The sequence below is a fragment of the Pongo abelii genome, chromosome 9 (genome assembly GCF_028885655.2).
Source record: "Pongo abelii isolate AG06213 chromosome 9, NHGRI_mPonAbe1-v2.0_pri, whole genome shotgun sequence".
NCBI classification, from domain to species: Eukaryota; Metazoa; Chordata; class Mammalia; order Primates; family Hominidae; genus Pongo; species Pongo abelii.
In genome coordinates this window covers 14763337-14783272 of record NC_071994.2, presented here as the reverse complement: position 1 = coordinate 14783272, position 19936 = coordinate 14763337, and the positions used below count along the sequence as shown (strand labels likewise).

Here is a 19936-nt window from a genome sequence, read left to right as displayed (position 1 = left end):
TAATTCTGCTCCCAGAGTTGTTCTCTCCAGAGTATGGATATGGATCTTTTTAAAGGAGGGCTTTAACAACAGAGAAAAATAAGAGAAACTTAAAAACAAAGAAAATTGACTTTCAGCTGCAGTAACAGAAGAATGAGAGAAAGAATACACAGTGTTTTTCTTGGAAATTTCCAGCAAGGGAATCAGATGAGAGACCGTGAGGAAAGGCCTAATCCCATTGACTATGGTTCACAGAACTTGGATTCCTCAGATCATCATAACTTCTCTGGAATACTTAGCAATGAGAAGCTTGAAATTAAGGCTGAATTTCAGAACATTAATGAATACAAACATATTATATATTATTCCATAAACCACCTTAAGACTAGAGTAATTTGCATTAAAAGAGTAGGTTTCGGCAGATTGGAAAATAAGAAGAAATCTGAGGATATGGAAGATTTTTGAAGTAGTGAACAGATACATGTCATCAATGTATAAAGAGGCCTAGGGCATTTATTAGCAGGAGGCCATGGAGTTCCACAGCCACCCTGAAATGGAGAAATTGTAAAATAACGTCTGTACTGGGGCCGGGCGCGGTGGCTCACGCCTGTAATCCCAGCAACTTTGGGAGGCTGAGGCAGGCGGATCACAAGGTCAGGAGATCGAGACCAACCTGGCTAACACGGTGAAACCCTGTCTCTACTAAAAATACAAAAAAATTAGCCAGGCATGGTGGCGGGCGCCTGTAATCCCAGCTACTCAGGAGGCTGAGGCAGGGGAATGGCATGAACCCAGGAGGCAGAACTTTCAGTGACCCGAGATCATGCCACTGCACTCCAGCCTGGGCAACAGAGCAAGACTCCGTCTCAAAAAATAAAATAAAATAACGTCTGCACTGATTCAGTGTGACATTTCCAGTATTATAGCTAAGCTCATAGAAATACATTTAACCTATAAAGAATCAACAAAAAATGAACTTTGGAAAGAGTGCAAACATAAAGCAAGACAAAGTATCTGCTCACCATGCTAAAAATGGCAATAATAAGAGAAATAATACTTATTACTCTTATTTTTATTACTACTACAATTTACTTAGCATCTATTACACTCCAGGTACTTTAAAATTCACTAAACATAACTGAATAACAATTTTTATTCTCATAAAAGAAATGTAATGTTTTAATAAATATGTAAATTAATAGATAACTTAGCCTAGACCCCATAAATAGTAAATAAAAGGGCTTGGGGTTCATTCTAGGTTTCTCTTCTCCAAAGAGTAAGTCTTCCATTGCATCGCCAGATTGCATGAATTAAAGAATAATAAAAAATAAATAATAATAAAAAATAAAGAATAATAAAAAATTAAAGTTATATTTCTGCCATTTGTCAGATAGCTATTATAACACTGTGCTAGTCATCATGCTTAGAGGGAGAAAAAACAAAAACTGGGGAAGGTATAGAGCAAAGTTAAAACCCGAGTAATTAGGGTGAAATGGTGTTTTATAAAACTATGTTGCAACATAGTGTGCTTAGCTTAGGGAATGCTAACACAACATCAGATGATGTTCATGAAGGATAATCACCATTATGATTCAACGTCCATAGAAAATTGAACAAGAGATGGATACGTTCAGAGAAAAGAAATTGTGAGGGGGGGTGGCCTTTTAAAATATTCTAACTGGCAAGTGGCAAGTGGCTAGAGGCTGTCACATCATGAGGTTCAATTAAGGAAGACCTGATCTCAACAGGAAACACCAGAAAATGACAAGGTACAGTTAAAAATAGACACAAATGGTTCCCTTCCCTTCATTCTTGTCCTTTCAAGATGAAAGTACAGATCCTCCCATGAAGACATTAGGGGGCCTATTTTCTTACCCCTCGAATCTGGGTTGTCTATGAAATTTGATTGGCCAATATGACATTAGCACACATGACTCAGCAGAGGTTTGAAAAGTATTTGTGAATTGGAAGAGAACCAAGAGTCTGCCCATTTCCAGAGACATGACTCAGGCCATCCTAATTCATGTAATTGGACACTCCACCAGGTGACCACAGTTGCATGAGAGAGCCTGGCAGAGAAGTGCTGAGCAGCCTCAGATGAGACAGACCACACACAGGACCCATAGATGTGTAAACAAAAGCCAATGGTGGTTGCTGGAAGTAACTACATTTTGAGGGATTTGTTACACAGCTAAAGCTACTTAAATCAGGTGGCAAAACCACAAAGTGACAGGAAAAATGGATGTTATCTATACTTCAAGAAGTGGTTAATTTGTTCCGTGGCCTGAGAGATTTTGCGTTCTACCTGTGTCTGAAGATATGGAACTGGAATAAATGTGCATCTAGTTGCCATTTGGTAACTAAAATGTCCTTTTTTTTGAGACAGAGTCTTGCTCTGTTGCCCAGGCTGGAGTGCAGTGGTGCAATTTCAGCTCAAGGAAACCTCTGCCTCCTGGGTTCAAGCGATTCTCATGCCTCAGCCTCCCGAGTAGCTGGGACTACAGGCATGTGCCACCACACCCAGCTAATTTTTTATATTTTTAGTAGAGATGGGGTTTCACCATGTTGGCCAGGCTGGTCTCTAACTCCTGACCTCAGGTGATCCGCCCGCCTCAGCCTCCCAAAGTGCTGGGATTACAGGCGTGAGCCACCATGCGCGGTCCCTAAAATGTCTTTATATGCAGATCATCTAGTCCAATTTGGTCAATGTATATATGAGGAATCAGAAACCAGGAGAGGGGGATGTGACTTGCCAAAAGTCACAGTAAACTCCTAACTAAACCAGGACTACTTGTCCGGTTCTCCGATCCCTAGTCCCAGGCATTTTACTTATAGCCATCTTGGGATCTTGAGCAGTCCTGAGATTCTATGACTCTATGACTCTATGGTCCTATAATTCCAAGACAAAGCAAAAAATTCCAGTGCTCCAGGCAGCCTCAGCACAAGCAAAGAACATGGTCTAGACTGAAGTACCAACTAAATCATCTCCTTTCAAATTATCACCGACACCATCATGGATTCAAGCACCGCACACAGTCCGGTGTTTCTGGTATTTCCTCCAGAAATCACTGCTTCAGAATATGAGTCCACAGAACTTTCAACCACGACCTTTTCAACTCAAAGCCCCTTGCAAAAATTATTTGCTACAAAAATGAAAATCTTAGGGGTAAGTAAGACTTGCCCCTATGTATATTCTACTGAGGCAGGGGAAAGGCTAGGGAAATTATCTGTTGGCACATGTTTGAAGGTAGGAGCCTATTCCAATTCTTCTTTAAGACAATGTGAATATAGAGTGTTGGTGGGACATTTGAGAGAGGATGTTTGACAAGAATGAATCATGTGGGTCTGGACTTGACAAAAAATGCTATCATTTAGGACTCACCTACTTAAAAAGTGATAGTTGCTATGGCAGTAAATGAGATTACTCAGACTGAGAAGGTGGACTGAGAAGAAGAGAGCAGAGCACATAGACTCACACGTTTTTGTATATTGTATATCTTCCATTTTTGTATATTGTCCTCATTAGTCTTCCCCAGCACTTGTCAAACCACTGCTTGGTGTCACAGTGCATCACATGAGTGGCTCAGAGATGGAGAGAAAAAAAAAAAACCCCGAAGAGATGGGGAGTCTTCTGGGCCTGAGAGTGTGACAATACCTCAACAGGCTCAGAGAATTGGCCATCTCCAGGTGGGGCTCCTCACAGTCCAATTCTGCTTGAGGCCAGCCTGGTATACTCATTTAGAATTCAGTGTTTCTCAAACATTCACATTTATGGGCTAAAGAGCTGAAGAACTTATGAAGATACAGGTTTCCCAGCCTCACCTGGAGACTGTTCAGTAAGTATGGGATAGGGTCTGATAGCTCGCATTTCTAGCTCCCAAGTGATCCTGATGTTGCCAATCCATGGACCACATTTTCAGGAGCACTGATTTAGATCATTTTACCTATCACCAAATACCAGATAGAGGAATTAAGAAAGTACCCAGGAGCATCATAAAGGGACTTCTATTATTCTTCCCCTAATTACCAAAGAGAGTAATTGACAAATCCTTTTGACCAAAAGAAGATCTTCTAAACAGAAGGGAAACTATCACTTTGCTTTTCCTCACCATGACTTTTTCCTCTATTTGCAGACTATCCAGATCCTGTTTGGAATTATGACCTTTTCTTTTGGAGTTATCTTCCTTTTCACCTTGTTAAAACCATATCCAAGGTTTCCCTTTATATTTCTTTCAGGATATCCATTCTGGGGCTCTGTTTTGGTGAGTATAGTCAATCAAGTTCAATTTGAAGCCATGCCAACCAGGATGTTAGGGAATTCTTCGCAATGAAATAAGCTAGATCCAGTTGTATGACATGCTTTCAAAAGTGCAAAAAACTAACCTTGTTGAAATTATTTCCCCATTAGTTCATCACAGTCACTGATATTCCATCATTAGGTCTTGAAGTTCCTTTGGGAATATTTCTTTTGAGGCTTGCAGTTGTTTATTTGGCTATTCATTCATTTGAAATTAGTTACTATTTATTATAAGCCAGATACACAGAGAAAGGCAATGAGCCTCTCCCCCAAAGACCTCTCAGTCTAGCAAGAAAACATGTAAAGAGATCACTTCAAGGCAGTGTGATAAATGTTATCACAGAGGTGCAGGAAATGCTTATGTAAGCAGAGATGAAGGAGGAATTTATTCTTTACAGAAGTGAAGTGGGAAGTGTTTCTCAGATATAACTTTTGAGCTGCAGAGAGGTGTTTATTAAACCCAATGTAGTCACAATCAATAAACATTAACTTAGGACCTAATTTAGTGCCAGAGAATGGGCAGAGCAATGGCTTCAGGGAAAAGAAAGCAGTGCCTGAGCCCAAGGTCTCAGCTGAGTGAGGAGTCAGACAATTAACACAGGGTGTGATGAGAGAGAATAAACACAGGGGCTGCCTCCATAGGAAAGGCATCAACAAAACAGAGGGGACAACGCCCAGAGACATTTCCAGCTTGACCAAGTTTTAAAGGGTGAATGGTTAATCAGGTGAGGACACACACACAGAAGATGGGAGTTGGGATACCCAAGTGTAAGGATTAGGGATGTCTTGTTGCATGCCAAGAGAGAAATATGAGCAAAGGCTGAAGGTATGGGAGAGCATTTTCTATTATGTGAACTATAAGAGTTCAGCACAGGGAGTGAAGGTGGAGAGATGAGGCTGGAAAATACCCATGAAGGGGCTGGAAATTTAAACATGGATGTGCTGTAATCAGATTAGAAATTTCCACTAGACAAAAATGCTACCACGTGTGACCCACTTCCAAGAAAAATCTTGGAGATTTTTAAGAACTACCAGCACATTCACTGCAACCCCACCTTATGTTCCCATCCAAGAGAACACATTGGATTGCAGTAAGATGGAATCCAATCTTAATGATTATAAACTGACTTGACATCCCTTTGTCATGAGATCAAAGCTGAGTCCACAATAGCTATAAAAAGAACATGGATGAGTAAACCAAAGCCCTGTATGGTTAAAAAAAGAAAGTTCATGTTCAAATAAATAGTTAGGGCTAAAGGAGATTTCCAGATCAGTGTTTTGTCCACTATTCCATTTGTGGAAAGTCATATAAAGCAACTCACCCTTCTCACTGCCCTGAGGAGTGTGCGAACTTAGAAGGCGGGCCTGTAAAAGAAATGCATAGAGTCAAAAGGTATTTCTAGTTCTAGATCCCTGAGGAATCGCCACACTGACTTCCACAATGGTTGAACTGGGTATATACCCAAAGGACTATAAATCATGCTGCTATAAAGACACACGCACGCATATGTTTATTGTGGCACTATTCACAATAGCAAAGACTTGGAACCAACCAAAATGTCCAACAATGATAGACTGGATTAAGAAAATGTGGCACATATACACCATGGAATACTATGCAGCCATAAAAAATGATGAGTTCATGTCCTTTGTAGGGACATGGATGAAATTGGAAATCATCATTCTTAGTAAACTATCGCAAGGACAAAAAACCAAACACCACATGTTCTCACTCATAGATGGGAATTGAACAATGAAAACACATGGACACAGGAAGGGGAACATCACACTCTGGGGACTGTTGTGGGGTTGGGGGAGGGGGGAGGGATAGCATTAGGAGATATACCTAATGCTAAATGGCGAGTTAATGGGTGCAGCACACCAGCATGGCACATGTATACATATGTAACTAACCTGCACATTGTGCACATGTACCCTAAAACTTAAAGTATAATAAATAAAAAAAAAAGAAATAAAATGAAAGTAGAAGCAGAGACAGAGAAAGAGAAGGGGGAAAGGGAGCATGGAAAGGAAAGTGGGAGGACAGGGAAAGATGATAGGGAGACAGGAAAAAGAGAAAGAAAGAAGTAAGGAAGAAAAAATGCTCCGTTTTTGACCGGCACTGATGCCACATTACATAGCTGAGTAAAATGGAGTAAAGGACAGAGACACACAGCTGGACCTGTAGAGATAAGGGTGTGTCTGTAACCCAAAGGAAGCAATTCCAGTTTCCATAGGGTGAGCAATTGCAACGTTACTTCCCCTTGAAAATAAAGAGGAAGAAAAACATAAAAAAAAAAAAAAAGAAATGCACAGAGGTCTATTCTGTAAGAACTCAACATCAGCTAAACATGGTCATCATTAACATATTTATTCCTCTTAACAGTTCATTAATTCTGGAGCCTTCCTAATTGCACTGAAAAGAAAAACCACAGAAACTCTGGTGAGTTATATACCTACTTTATTAAAAATATATTTTGTAGCCAGTCATGGTGGCTCATACCTGTAATCCCAGCATTTTGGGAGGCCAAGGCGGGTGGATCATGAGGTCAGGAATTCAAGACCAGCCTGGCCAACATGGTGAATCTCCATCTCTACTAAAAATACAAAATTAGCCAGGTGTGGTGGTGTGCACCTGTAGTCCCAGCTACTCAGGAGGCTGAGGCAGGAGAATTGCTTGTACCTGGGAGGTGGAGGTTGCAATGAGCCGAGATCAGGCCACTGCACTCCAGCCTGGGCAACGGAACAAGACTCCATCTCAAAAAAAAAAAAAAAAAAAAAAAAAAAAAAAGTAATGAGTTACATTTTCACTATTTCCACTTTATTAAAAATATATAACTTTCAAATAATTTATCCTGGCCTTGAAACAAATTTGTAAAATCATTAGGTCACCATAATTCCACAAACTATCAAGTACTGATACCAGTAAACAGCATTTGCTTCCTGTTTTCCTAGAATTATAACCCACTATGCCAGAGGAGAGTTTCTCTAGGTCATCTAGTTTAGCCCTTATTTTATGTATGAAGACACTGAGGCTTACAATCGTTAAATAGCTTGTCCAAATTCCCAGCCAATTAACGGTGGAATTATTTCAATATTCCAGTTACTTATTCATTCTTTTTTGTTTTCTGGGTATCTATGGCATACCAGGCACTTTGACAGGCACTATTTTGACTCATATGAAAGGCAAACTGTAGACAATCCAACTAAGCCATAAACAGGATCTCAAAATAAAGAATACAGTGCTACTGAATGTAAAGTTATAGATAAATTATAAGTAGAATATTTTTACTTTACTCAAAGAATTGAAGACATAAGATATTACTATGCCAAAAAAAGATTTTAGCAAAGGACTGAAAATCCTTAGTTTGTCATTTTAGGGAGAAATTAAAAATGGCAGAGAAGTGCAGCATTTATTTAAACATGGGAGTCTTAAAACAAAAATGTAAATAGACCATGACTTTTACCAGAGAATCAAAATGCAATTTTTACAGGCACACCCTTCCTCCCAACTGAATGAGAGTTAACTTAGGCATAGAATATGGGGAATGGAAAGGTTACTGAAAGTTCACAAGATCCTCTCATTGTGTAGATGAAGGCCTGAAGCCCAAAAATGTGAAGCGATTCGCATAGGATCACAGAGCTGCCTCGTGGCATTAAGATGCTGCCACTAAAATCCTGCTCCCCATTCTCCACATTCATTGCTTTGTTTGTAGTACAGGCTGGACCCCAGTCACATTGTTATGTTCTTATTCTATTTCAGATAATATTGAGCCGAATAATGAATTTTCTTAGTGCCCTGGGAGCAATAGCTGGAATCATTCTCCTCACATTTGGTTTCATCCTAGATCAAAACTACATTTGTGGTTATTCTCACCAAAATAGTCAGTGTAAGGCTGTTACTGTCCTGTTCTTGGTAAGTATGTTGCATTTATAGAGTGATGAGTAAAGGGCTTAATAGAAAATATTTATTAGCACTCAATCAGCACCATTCAGATCATGTTGTGGATACACATGTATTTTCTTTTACTGACAAACATTTATGAAATCCATAATATTTGATAGACATTACACCAGGCATTGTGGAAGAGAAAAATAAACACATTATAACTCCCACCTTTAGGAATTCACAGGAGCACAAGAGATAAAACATATACAAAAATCAGTATGATACAAATATAAATCTAAAAAAATAAAGGTACAGCAGTATAGCTGTAGTTTATAGCCCTATATGTACATTAGAATCACAGTGGCGTGTTTTTACAGTTCTTGATTTGGTTTTAACAGGCTGAACTTCTGACAAAACATGAAAAGATTGAAAAGGGGCATTTATTTTAGCTGCTTCCAAAATACCACTAAGATTAGTGTAAAAGAATGTAAAAGGTTTGATCCACATGGAGAGAAAAAGAGAGTTATCAAACACACACAAAAATTGCTGAGGAAATTGAAAACCCACCATCTAAGGCAAAGTGGGGGTCATATTAGAAGATATTTCCTATGGCAGAGCCTAAGAAATACTTAACAGTTGAATGCCCCAGGTCCACAGAAAGCAGAACTGAAGAGCAGAAAATAGGGAGACTGATTTTGGTAATGGTTAAGTATGGCTATGTGGATCAACTCTTCTCTGAAAACAGAAGTTTCTTTTATTAAAAAACAAAACAATCTTAAAGGCATTAAAAAGCTGAAAGGTCAGCCGGAACTACTAGATCAATTTTTAGATGAAAGCCTGCAACTTGAAATTTACAAGTGGAATTCTGAAGAGCATGAAAGCCACTTATGCCTTCAGACCATAAGCATCATTTGCCAGTGATGCTTATTTGGAATCCAATCCCTGCCCCATGTGGACTGAAAGAGAAAGAAGTCAAGGTTTCACGTCCACTCAAGGTATAAAGACTTAAGAGAGATTTTCTCCATATTAAACTAGGTCTTTGATAGGCTACTACGCTCTTCAGGTAAGGGCAAAAAGATATACAAAGTACTCTGCCCCAAAATAGCAAAAGAGTCGCTGAACAAAGTTTAAAAAGAAAAAGTATTTGAGAAGTGTGGCCACAGGCCAAACCCCTTGACAACCTCCTTGCATGCCCCAATCCCCACTGACCTTTGCTAGGCATAAACTGGATGAGGCAAGAATGCTTTACCTGAATTTGGTCTTGGTATGTGGTGCCCCGGTACCCGGCAGAAGCAAAACCGAAGTCTATCTAGGAGAAAAACATTCATTAATCTTAATAAATTCCCATCAAATTTTCCATTGAAAATTAACAGTAAGCACTCAAAAGAGGCATAAAAAGAAATAAGACAATGCAAATAACAACTAATAGAAACAGAATATAGCAAAAACAATATCACCCAAAAATTTCTGATACTAAGTGTATTAGAAGAGATTTTAAAACCACAATATTTATCATGTTTTAAGAAATAAATGATAAACTTTAAAATACCTCAGGGAATATAAAATAAAAGAAAGTGAACTAGAAGATTTTCTGTGTAAAACTATTATGTACCCATAAAAATAGAAAATCAAAAAATTTAAAATTTTTAAAAAAGATGGTCCCAGTAAATAAGAGTTTAAAAAACAAAACACAACTGCATTCTGTTTACAAGAAACAGCTACACTAGTAACAAACAAATAGATTTAAGGCAAGAAGCATTGCTAAACGTATAATAGGGGGCTTTCTATAATAAAAGGGTCGATCCACAAGAGAAATATTACATTTCTAGGTCTGAATGCTCCTAATAACAACTCAAAGCCGAAAGGCAAACTAACTCAGTTGAATGAGTACAGAAAGCTAAAATCATCATGAGAAATTTTAGCACACATTTCTCAGCAACTGAAAGAATATGTAGACAGACCATAAAATTATAGAATTTTGAATACAATTGATAAAATTGACCTAAATGTCATATATAGAACAAACACTACACCAAATAACTACAATTATAATACTGTCAACTGACATTTTTAATTGACAGATAAAATCATATGTATTTATCATGTATAACATATTTTGAAGTATATATATGCATTGTGGAATGTTTAAATCTAGCTAATTGACAAAGGCATTACCTCCCATAGTTATCACTTTTGCAGTGAGAACACTTAACATTCACTATCTTTGCACTTTTAAGAATACAATAGCCATCATTCTCAGCAAACTAACACAGGAACAGAAAACCAAACACCTCACATTCTCACTCATAAGTGAGAGTTGAACAATGAGAAGACATGGACAAAGGAAAGGGAATATCACACACCAGGGCCTGTTGGGGGTTAGTGGGACAAGGGGAGGGAGAGTATTAGAACAAATACCTAATGCATGTGGGGCTTAAAACCTAGATGACAGGTTGATAAGTGCAGCAAACCACCATGGCACATGTATACCTGTGTAACCTGCACGTCCTGCACATGTACCCCAGAACTTAAAGTAAAATAATAATAAAAAAAGAATACAATATACTGTCATTAACTATGGGCACCCCGCTGTACAACAGATCTCTTGAACTTATTCCTCCTATCTAACTAACTGACAGAAGTGAAAAGACAATAGAATTACATCTTTAAAGTGCTCAAACAAAATAATGCCAACCCAGAATTCTAGGCCTGGTGAAAATGTTCTTCAAAAATGAAAGTGAAATAGCCAGGCGCGGTGGCTCAGGCCTGTAATCCCAGGACTTTGGGAGGCCAAGGGGGGCGGATCACTTGAGGTCAGGAGTTTGAGACCAGGCTGGCCAACATGGTGAAACACCGTCTCTACTAAAAATACAAAAATTAGCAGGGCGTGGTGGTGGGCAGCTTTAATCCCAGCTACTTGGGAAGCTAAGGCAGGAGAATCACTTGAACCTGGGAGGCGGAGGTTGAAGTGAGCCGGGACTGCACCACTGCACTCCAGCCTGGGCAACAGAGCAAGACTCCGTCTCAAAAACAACAACAACAAAAACACAATGAAAGTGAAATAAAAACAACTGACAAAATTGAGAGATTTCACTTAGAGCATTTTCTTTTATTTATTTATTTATTTATTATTATTATACTTTAGGTTTTAGGGTACATGTGTGCAATGTGCAGGTTAGTTACATATGTATACATGTGCCATGCTGGTGCGCTGCACAACAATTAGCCATGTGCTGAGCCTACAAGCCTCAACAAAATTCAAAGGATTAAAATCATACACGGTATATTCTCTGAAAACAATGGAATTGAATTAAATGTCAATTTAAAAAAGGCAAAAAAAAAAATCCCCAAAACTGTTTTGAAATTCTAAGTTATACAAGGCTCAAAGAATTTACAATACACATAAAAATATTAAAAACAAAATAATAGAAATATTTATATAAATCGATTACAACTAAAGTGTGCTTAGAGGAAACTTTATGACCTCAAAGGCAAGTATCGGGAAATAAAATAGACTAAAAAATAAATTATCTAAATATTCATACAAAGAAATTAGATTAAAAAATTAAATTTAAAGAAAATGAAAGAATTGAGATACAGTATTCTATCTATAAGAGACATAACAAAGAATAGAGATAAAAACTAATGAAATACAACACAAACAATAGATAAGATAAAATAAAGCTAAAATATGGATGTTTGAAAAACTAGTAAAATTGGTAAACCCCTAGATATTTAAAAAGAAAAAAGAGAAAACACAAACTATCATTATCAGAAATGAAGGTGTATCACTATAAATACAATAGCCAAGAATATATGAGGAAATTCTTAACATAAAAATTATTTGATGCGTTAGATGAAATTGACAAATTCCTTATAAAACCTACCTGCCAAAACTATGCAAAACCACCTGCCATGACTAACACAGGAAAAAATGTATATATCTGATTGGTCTTATATCTAATAAAAATCAAATACATAACTTAAAACTTTCTCTCATAAAAGAAAAAGCAAAGCCTTGCAGGAGCAGACTAATTCTTCCAAACATTTAGAAAAGAAACAACACCAAACTGAATACTTTCAGTTCACTTCCCAACTCACAAGTATTCGTGTGAGGCTGTCACAAATTTGACATGAAAACATGATAAGGACATTATAAAATATTTAAAAATTGTGGGTAAGTCTATCTTGTAAACTTTGTGAAGAAATATGAAATAAAATATTTAAAAAATCAAATTCAGCATAATATATGATAATATACCGTGGCCAAGTCAGTGGATACCAGAAGTACACAATTGATTTCACATTCAAACATCAATCAGAGATACACCTAAATGTGAAATATGTGAAATCCTAAACTATAAAGCTTGAGGGGGTGGGCTGCAGGGAACTTAAGAGAATATCTTCACGACCGTGGGAGTAGACAAAGTTTTCTTAGATAAAACATAAAAGGGACTAACCATAGGGGAAAAATAAAATAAAATGGACTAGAAAGCACAGAAAGGGAGAAAATTTCCTCTCTCTATATATATCTCTCTCTCTCACAAAAGACCCACATCCAGAATATATTAAGCACTCCTGAAAATCAATAATAAAAGGCCAAAAAAAGAGTAAGACTTGAGCAAGTACTTCACAAAGAAAGATAGATAAATGGCTAGTGAGCATGTGAGAACGTGCTCAACATTATTAATCATCAGATAAATACAAATTAAAATCACAATAAGACACTACTCCACACACACCAGAATCATTTTAATTAAAAGGACCGCCAATACCGGGTGTTGGAAGGAATGTGAAGCAACTGGAACTCTCATACCCTTTTGGTGGAAATGGGAAATGGAAAATGGTTCAACCACCTCGGAAAACCATTTGGTGGTTTTTAAAAAAGCTAATCATTCACCTACTTTATGTCTCATGATATATACAAAAATGTTTATAGCAGTCCTACTCATTATAGTTAAACTGATAAGGAATTCAAATTTCTATCAACAACAAAATGGCTAAAAAAAAAGGTAATTATTCAAATAATAGAATCATTCTCAGCAATATAAAAGAACAACCTACTGACACACAGCGGAGCATGAATGAATTTCAATTTATTATACTGCGGCAAACAATTTCAGATGAAAAATAAACAGGCAAATTTAACACATGATGCTAGAAATCAGAAGGGTGGCTGACTCTCAATAGGGTGGGAGGACTGATTGGGAAGGGACACAAGAGAACCTACTGGGGTGATAAAAATGTGATATATCTTGATGTGGAAAGAAAAAGAGATAAAAGACATTTCTTCTTTTTTTTTTTTTTTTTTTTGAGATGAAGTCTCACTCTGTTGCCCAGGCTGGAGTGCAGTGACGTGATCTCGGCTTACTGCAACCTCCATCTCCCAGGTTCAAGTGATTCTCCTGTCTCAGCCTCCCAAGTAGCTGAGATTACAGGCTCATGCTGCCATGCCCAGCTAATTTTTTGTATTTTAGTAAAGATGGGGTTTCACCATGTTGCCCAGGCTGGTCTCAAACTCCTGAGCTCAGGCAATCCACCAGCCTCGGCCTCCCAAAGTGCTAGGATTACAGGCATGAGCTGGCGCAACCGGCCAAAATACACTTCTTTATATATAAACTTTGATATAGTTAAAAATGGAAAATATAGTTTTAAAGCAGATAACAGCAACATTTTCATGTGTTTATATACAGAGTGCATATAACTGACAAGAAGTCAAGAAAAAATTTTCTTTTTAAAAGATAAAGAATATGAGGAAGGAATTTACAAAAAGGAAACTATAATGGCCAAACATACAATAATGCTCCAATTCACTAATAGGGAAATGTCAATTAATTTAACAATGAACTAATATTTACATCACTAGACTGGCAAAAATTAATGAGTTATAATTTATGGCTGGTACTTATCACTGGTGAAAACAACGTTCTTGTATATCGGGAGTAGAAGTGTGCAATGTCACTGCCATTTTGGGAAGCAAGGATACAACATTTACCTACCTGAATGATAAACAGACCTTTTAACCCAGATGTCTATCTCTACAGCAATTGAACCACTTATATGTAAGGGTATATGTACAACAATGCTATTGCAGCATTGTTCAGAGGGGTAAAACAAACAAACAAAAAAACACAGAAAAAAAAGAGGAAATCAATCAGTTCCTGTCACAAAAGAATAAACGAATGATGACAAACTACACCATGAAATATTATGTAGCCATTAAAAACCATGTGGCTCTAAAATAGCTGTTCAATCTATAGTTAAAATATAGTAGACAAATAAGGCTTTAGGAGAGGATGTTAGCCATATTAACCTTTACAACCTAAGTATAAAGTAAAGCTCTCAGAAGACTGCAAACTTTAACTGGTAAGTGCAGGTGTGCAGCCTCTGGGCTACTGACAAGATGTGTATCTCTATTTGTGCTCATAGTTGCCAAAATACAAAATATTTTGAAGGTCTTTCACCGTGATTGAAAAAAACACAGGTGGGGCTGGACCATGGTGGCTCATGCCTGTAATCCCAGCACTTTGGGAGGCCGAGGTGGGCGGATCACCTGAGGTCAGGAGTTCAGCGCTGCCAACATGGTGAAACCCCGTCTCTACTAAAAATACAAAAACTAGCCGGGTTTGGTGGTGGGCACCTGTAATCCCAGCTACTCGGGAGGCTGAGGCAGGAGAATCGCTTGAACCTGGGAGTTGGAGGTTGCAGTGAGCCAACATCCTGCCATTGTACTCCAGCCTGGCTGATAAGAGTGAAACTCCGTCTCAAAAAAAAAAAAAAAAAAAAAGACAAAAAAGAAACCAAAAAAACGGTGGAACTACTAGCCTATGCTTCTTATGTCTCTTTCGCTTTCTCTTTTATTGAGCCAATAGTTTTCTTTTTTCCCTCTTTTTCTTTTATATTTTTAATTCTTTTTCCTGTTTCTTCACCTTCTTTCTTTCCCCTTCATTAGACCACCTTTTATATATGCATTTCTTTGCATTTTATGCATTTATAAAATGAACTATTTCCTACATATATAAATCAAAAATGTATTATTTTATATGCCTTTCTCTAAAAAGATAATATGCTATGCTATGCTATGCTATGCTATCCCATGCTGTGCTATGCTATGCTATGCTATGCTATGCTATGCTATGCTATGCTATGCTATGCTGTTATGCTATGCTATCCTATCCTATGCTATGCTATGCTATCCTATGCTACGCTAGCTATCCTATGCTATGCTATGCTATCCTATGCTATGCTAGCTATCCTATGCTATGCTATCCTATCCTATGCTATGCTATCCTATCCTATGCTACGCTAGCTATCCTATGCTATGCTAGCTATCCTATGCTATGCTAGCTATCCTATGCTATCCTATGCTATGCTATGCTATCCTATGCTATGCTATCCCATGCTATGCTATGCTATGCTCTCCTATGATATGCTATGCTATCCTATGCTAGCCTATGCTATCCTATGCTATGCTATGCTATGCTATGCTATGCTATGCTATGCTATGCTATGCTATCCTATGCTATGCTAGCTATCCTATGCTATCCTATGCTATCCTATGCTATGCTATGCTATGCTATGCTATGCTATGCTATGCTATGCTATGCTATGCTATCCTATGCTATGCTAGCTATCCTATGCTATCCTATGCTATCCTATGCTATGCTATGCTATGCTATGCTATGCTATGCTATGCTATGCTATGCTATGCTATCCTATGCTATGCTATGCTATCCCATGCTATGCTATGCTATCCCATGCTATGCTATGCTATGCTATGCTATGCTATGCTATGCTATGCTATCCCATGCTATGCTATGCTATGCTATGCTATGCTATGCTATGCTATGCTATGCTATGCTATGCTATACTGTGCTATGCTATGCTATGCCATGCTATGCTATCCTATGCTATGCTATGCTATGCTATGCTATGCTATCCTATGCTATGCTATGCTATGCTATGCTATGCTATGCTATGCTATCCTATGCTATGCTATGCTATGCTATGCTATGCTAGCTATCCTATGCTATCCTATGCTATCCTATGCTATGCTATGCTATGCTATGCTATGCTATGCTATGCTATGCTATCCTATGCTATGCTATGCTATGCTATGCTATGCTATCCTATGCTATGCTATGCTATGCTATGCTATGCTATGCTATCCTATGCTATGCTATGCTATGCTATGCTATGCTATGCTATCCTATGCTATGCTATGCTATCCTATGCTATGCTATGCTATGCTATGCTATGCTATGCTATGCTATGCTATCCTATGCTATGCTATGCTATGCTATGCTATGCTATCCTATGCTATGCTATGCTATGCTATGCTATGCTATGCTATGCTATGCTATGCTATGCTATCCTATGCTATGCTATGCTATGCTATGCTATGCTATGCTATGCTATCCTATGCTATGCTATGCTATCCTATGCTATGCTATGCTATGCTATGCTATGCTATGCTATGCTATGCTATGCTATGCTATGCTATCCTATGCTATGCTATGCTATGCTATGCTATGCTATCCTATGCTATGCTATGCTATGCTATGCTATGCTATGCTATGCTATCCTATGCTATGCTATGCTATGCTATGCTATGCTATGCTATGCTATGCTATCCTATGCTATGCTATGCTATGCTATGCTATGCTATGCTATGCTATGCTATGCTATCCCATGCTATGCTATGCTATGCTATCCTATGCTATGCTATGCTATCCTATGCTATCCTATGCTATGCTATGCAATGCTATGCTATCCTATGCTGTGCTATGCTATGCTATGCTATCCTACGCTATACTATCCAATGCTATCCTATGCTATGCTATGCTATGCTATGCAACACTATGCTATCCTATGCTGTGCTATGCTATGCTATGCTATCGTATGCTATGCTATGCTATGCTATGCTATGCTATGCTATGCTATGCTATGCTATGCTATCCTATTCTGTGCTATGCTATCCTATTCTATGCTATGCTATCCTATTCTATGCTATGCTATCCTATTCTATGCTATGCTATCCTATTCTGTGCTATGCTATCCTATTCTATGCTATGCTATCCTATTCTATGCTATGCTATCCTATGCTTAAATAGATTTTTACTCTCATAATCCTTCACTGATTTGATTCCTAAGCATCAGATACACTTGAGATATGTGGGGAAGCTTTTATTATCTGGGCATCACTACGTCATTATAATCAGGAAAACCATTACTGTGCCAACATCATGACTCTTCATTTTTTTTCTTCTTCTTCTATTACAGGGAATTTTGATTACACTGATGACTTTCAGCATTATTGAATTATTCATTTCTCTGCCCTTCTCAATTTTGGGGTGCCATTCAGAGGATTGTGATTGTGAACAATGTTGTTGACTAGCACTGTGGGAATAAAGATGTGTTAAAATATTATTTAGCAATGACTTCTGCTTGTAAGGGAAAGCCAAAGGACACATAGAATCTTAATGCTGGGAACTCGTTGAAGCAAAGGGGAGTGGCTCAAGTGAGGGGGTTCTGGGGACATTTTGACTGATAAAGTACATTCTGCCTCTTGGCAATGCCATCTGCCCCTCTCCCCAAATCAAATGGTCACCTTGGTGTTGTCACCTCTGTTAGTCATGCATTATTTCAACTAAAGGACAGCAATGTGGTGTTGCAAAGATAGGAACCAAAGCCCAAGGCCTGGGGTGACCCAGTCATCTAACTTCTCTGGTTGATGACATCTCCTGTTGATTTCACTGAGACTCCACCCAGTGGCTCCTATTCCAATGGTGTGTGGAAAGATGAGTTGGTTGGTGGAATGGTTTGGCCCACAAATTCTACATTAATGCTGCAAGATCACTGATGTTAAAGAGCTGATCAACTAGAACAGTAACAATAGTAAAAATAATGAGGGCAAATATTGGTGGAACCACTACTATATTCCAGGCATCATTCTAAGTATTATATAGGTGTTACTCATTTAATCTCACAAAAGTCCTAGGAGGTGAGTTGTATTATTATACCCATTTTACAGAAAAGGAAACTGAAGCACAGAGGGGGTAAGTAATTTGCTCAAGGTCATAAAGTTTGCAATGGCAGAGCCATAATATCAACAGGCAGCTGGTTCCAGAATCCAAGGTCTTAATTCCCATGCCAACCAAAGTTTGGAAGGGACTATTTTCCTCTGGATTCTCTTAACAGCTTTTGCATTCAATCTGTTATGATATCTCGTGTTCTGTAGCCTATGGAGTATACCACTATAAACTTGTGAAAAGAGAAATAAGGTCTTAGTATTATTATAAAAATAGTTTTGAACTTATAGAGCACCTACGAAGGTCTCAAGGACCCCAGGAAATCCCAGACCACACTTTGAGAACCACTACGTTATACAGTATTGCCTCTCACTGGCTGAATACCTCCTAAGTATTAGAGGTCTTACCTGTATCATCTCACTTGTCCTGAAAGCCCTCAGGGTACATATGTCTTTTGTCATAGTCATAAAAATTGAAGCTCAAAGTGGTTAGCTTTTCTGAGAACACAAAAGGAGTATGATTTAGAAAGAGGATTTGAGTCAAGGTCCCTAACTTCAGATCCCATTATCCTACATTGTTTATGATACAGAAAAAAAAACCAGCATACTCAAAAAACTAAGTAACAGGCTTTTATTTCTATTTGCTGGCAGCAGCTTAGGTTATAGGTGCATTTGTGAAGGTGAGGGATACAACATGGCAGGAAAAATAAGTAAGTTTTTTACTTCAGTGAAGTTAGGTTATGATGAAAAATACTTGGCAACTGAATGATGTACGGATGTGTGAAGCTTGAGATATATTTAAGGGTGCAAAGTCTTGGGCTTTTAAGTCAGAATTAGGTTTAAATGTTGTCTTGAAGTCAAAAAATAGTAGATCCAAGTTGTGGAGAAAAGGGAATGCTTACACACTTCTGGGGGGAATGTAAATTAGTTCTACCACTGTAAAAAAAGCAGTTTGGCAATTTCTCAAAGAACTCAAAGCAAAATTACTATTCAACCCAGCAATCCCATTATTGGGTACATACCCAAAGGAATATAAATCGTTCTACCATAAACACATATGCACGTGTATGTTCATTGCAGCACTATTTGCAATAGCAAAAACGTGGAATCAACCTAAATGCCCATCAACAGTAGACTGGATAAAGAAAATGTGGTACATATACACCATGGAATACTACATAGCCATAGAAAAGAATGAGATAATGTCCTTTGCAGCAACATTGATGAAGCTGGAGGCCAGTATTCTAAGCAAACTAACACAGGAACTGAAAAGAAAATACTGCATGTGTTCTTACTTATAAGTGGGAGCTAAACATTGAGTACATATGGACACAAAGAAGGGAACAACAGGCACTGGGGCCTACTTGAGGGTGGGGGATGGGAGGAGGGTGAGGATCAAAAAACTACTATTGGGTACTATGCTTATTACCTGGATGACAAAGTAGCCTATATATCAAACCCCCATGACATGCCACTTACCTATATAACACATCTGCACATGTACCCCTGAACCTAAAATAAAATTTAAAAAACAAAAGAAAGAAGAAATGTTAAAATTATTAGAAATAAAGATAGAAGACTTCTTTACAAGGTCAAGGTAGTAAAGAATTTCTTAAATAGATCCCAGAACATGAATAGTACCAGTAAGAACTGATACAACCCATTTAGTCATTATTAAGAATGTTACATAACTGTGACGAGAGCAGCTACAAATCAAAGCCTTTTAGCAACACAAATAACC

The 19936-nt window shown here is 37.9% G+C and overlaps 1 protein-coding gene and 1 long non-coding RNA gene across 3 annotated transcripts in view; one reads left to right on the top strand and one right to left on the bottom strand.

The window, feature by feature from the left end:
• Window positions 1–19708, bottom strand: part of LOC134762145 (uncharacterized) — a 57402-nt gene extending 37694 nt beyond the window's left edge. Inside the window, exons 1-4 of one of the 2 annotated variants that reach the window (XR_010141842.1) lie at window positions 19675–19708; window positions 18604–18693; window positions 9415–9474; window positions 5596–5641 (exon numbers count right to left, since the gene is read on the bottom strand). This is a non-coding gene — a long non-coding RNA (uncharacterized LOC134762145). Of the gene's footprint in view, window positions 1–5595; window positions 5642–9414; window positions 9475–18603; window positions 18694–19674 lie in introns of those variants that run through there. The other variant, XR_010141841.1, reaches the window with a different exon arrangement.
• Window positions 2856–17594, top strand: MS4A5 (membrane spanning 4-domains A5). The gene is made up of 5 exons (XM_002821711.3): window positions 2856–3145; window positions 4113–4241; window positions 6663–6719; window positions 8040–8192; window positions 17448–17594. The coding sequence occupies exons 1-5, from the start codon at window positions 2993–2995 to the stop codon at window positions 17556–17558; spliced, it is 603 nt and encodes a 200-aa protein (XP_002821757.1). The 5' UTR covers window positions 2856–2992; the 3' UTR covers window positions 17559–17594.
• Window positions 19709–19936: the final 228 nt, after the last annotated feature.

Excerpts from the sequence above, each read along its gene's own strand:
- MS4A5 (XM_002821711.3), top strand. The coding sequence starts at position 2,993 with ATGGATTCAAGCACCGCACACAGTCCGGTGTTTCTGGTATTTCCTCCA. Across the intron at positions 3,146-4,112 it reads CAAAAATGAAAATCTTAGGG|ACTATCCAGATCCTGTTTGG; the intron begins GTAAGTAAGACT and ends CTCTATTTGCAG. Across the intron at positions 8,193-17,447 it reads CTGTTACTGTCCTGTTCTTG|GGAATTTTGATTACACTGAT; the intron begins GTAAGTATGTTG and ends CTTCTATTACAG.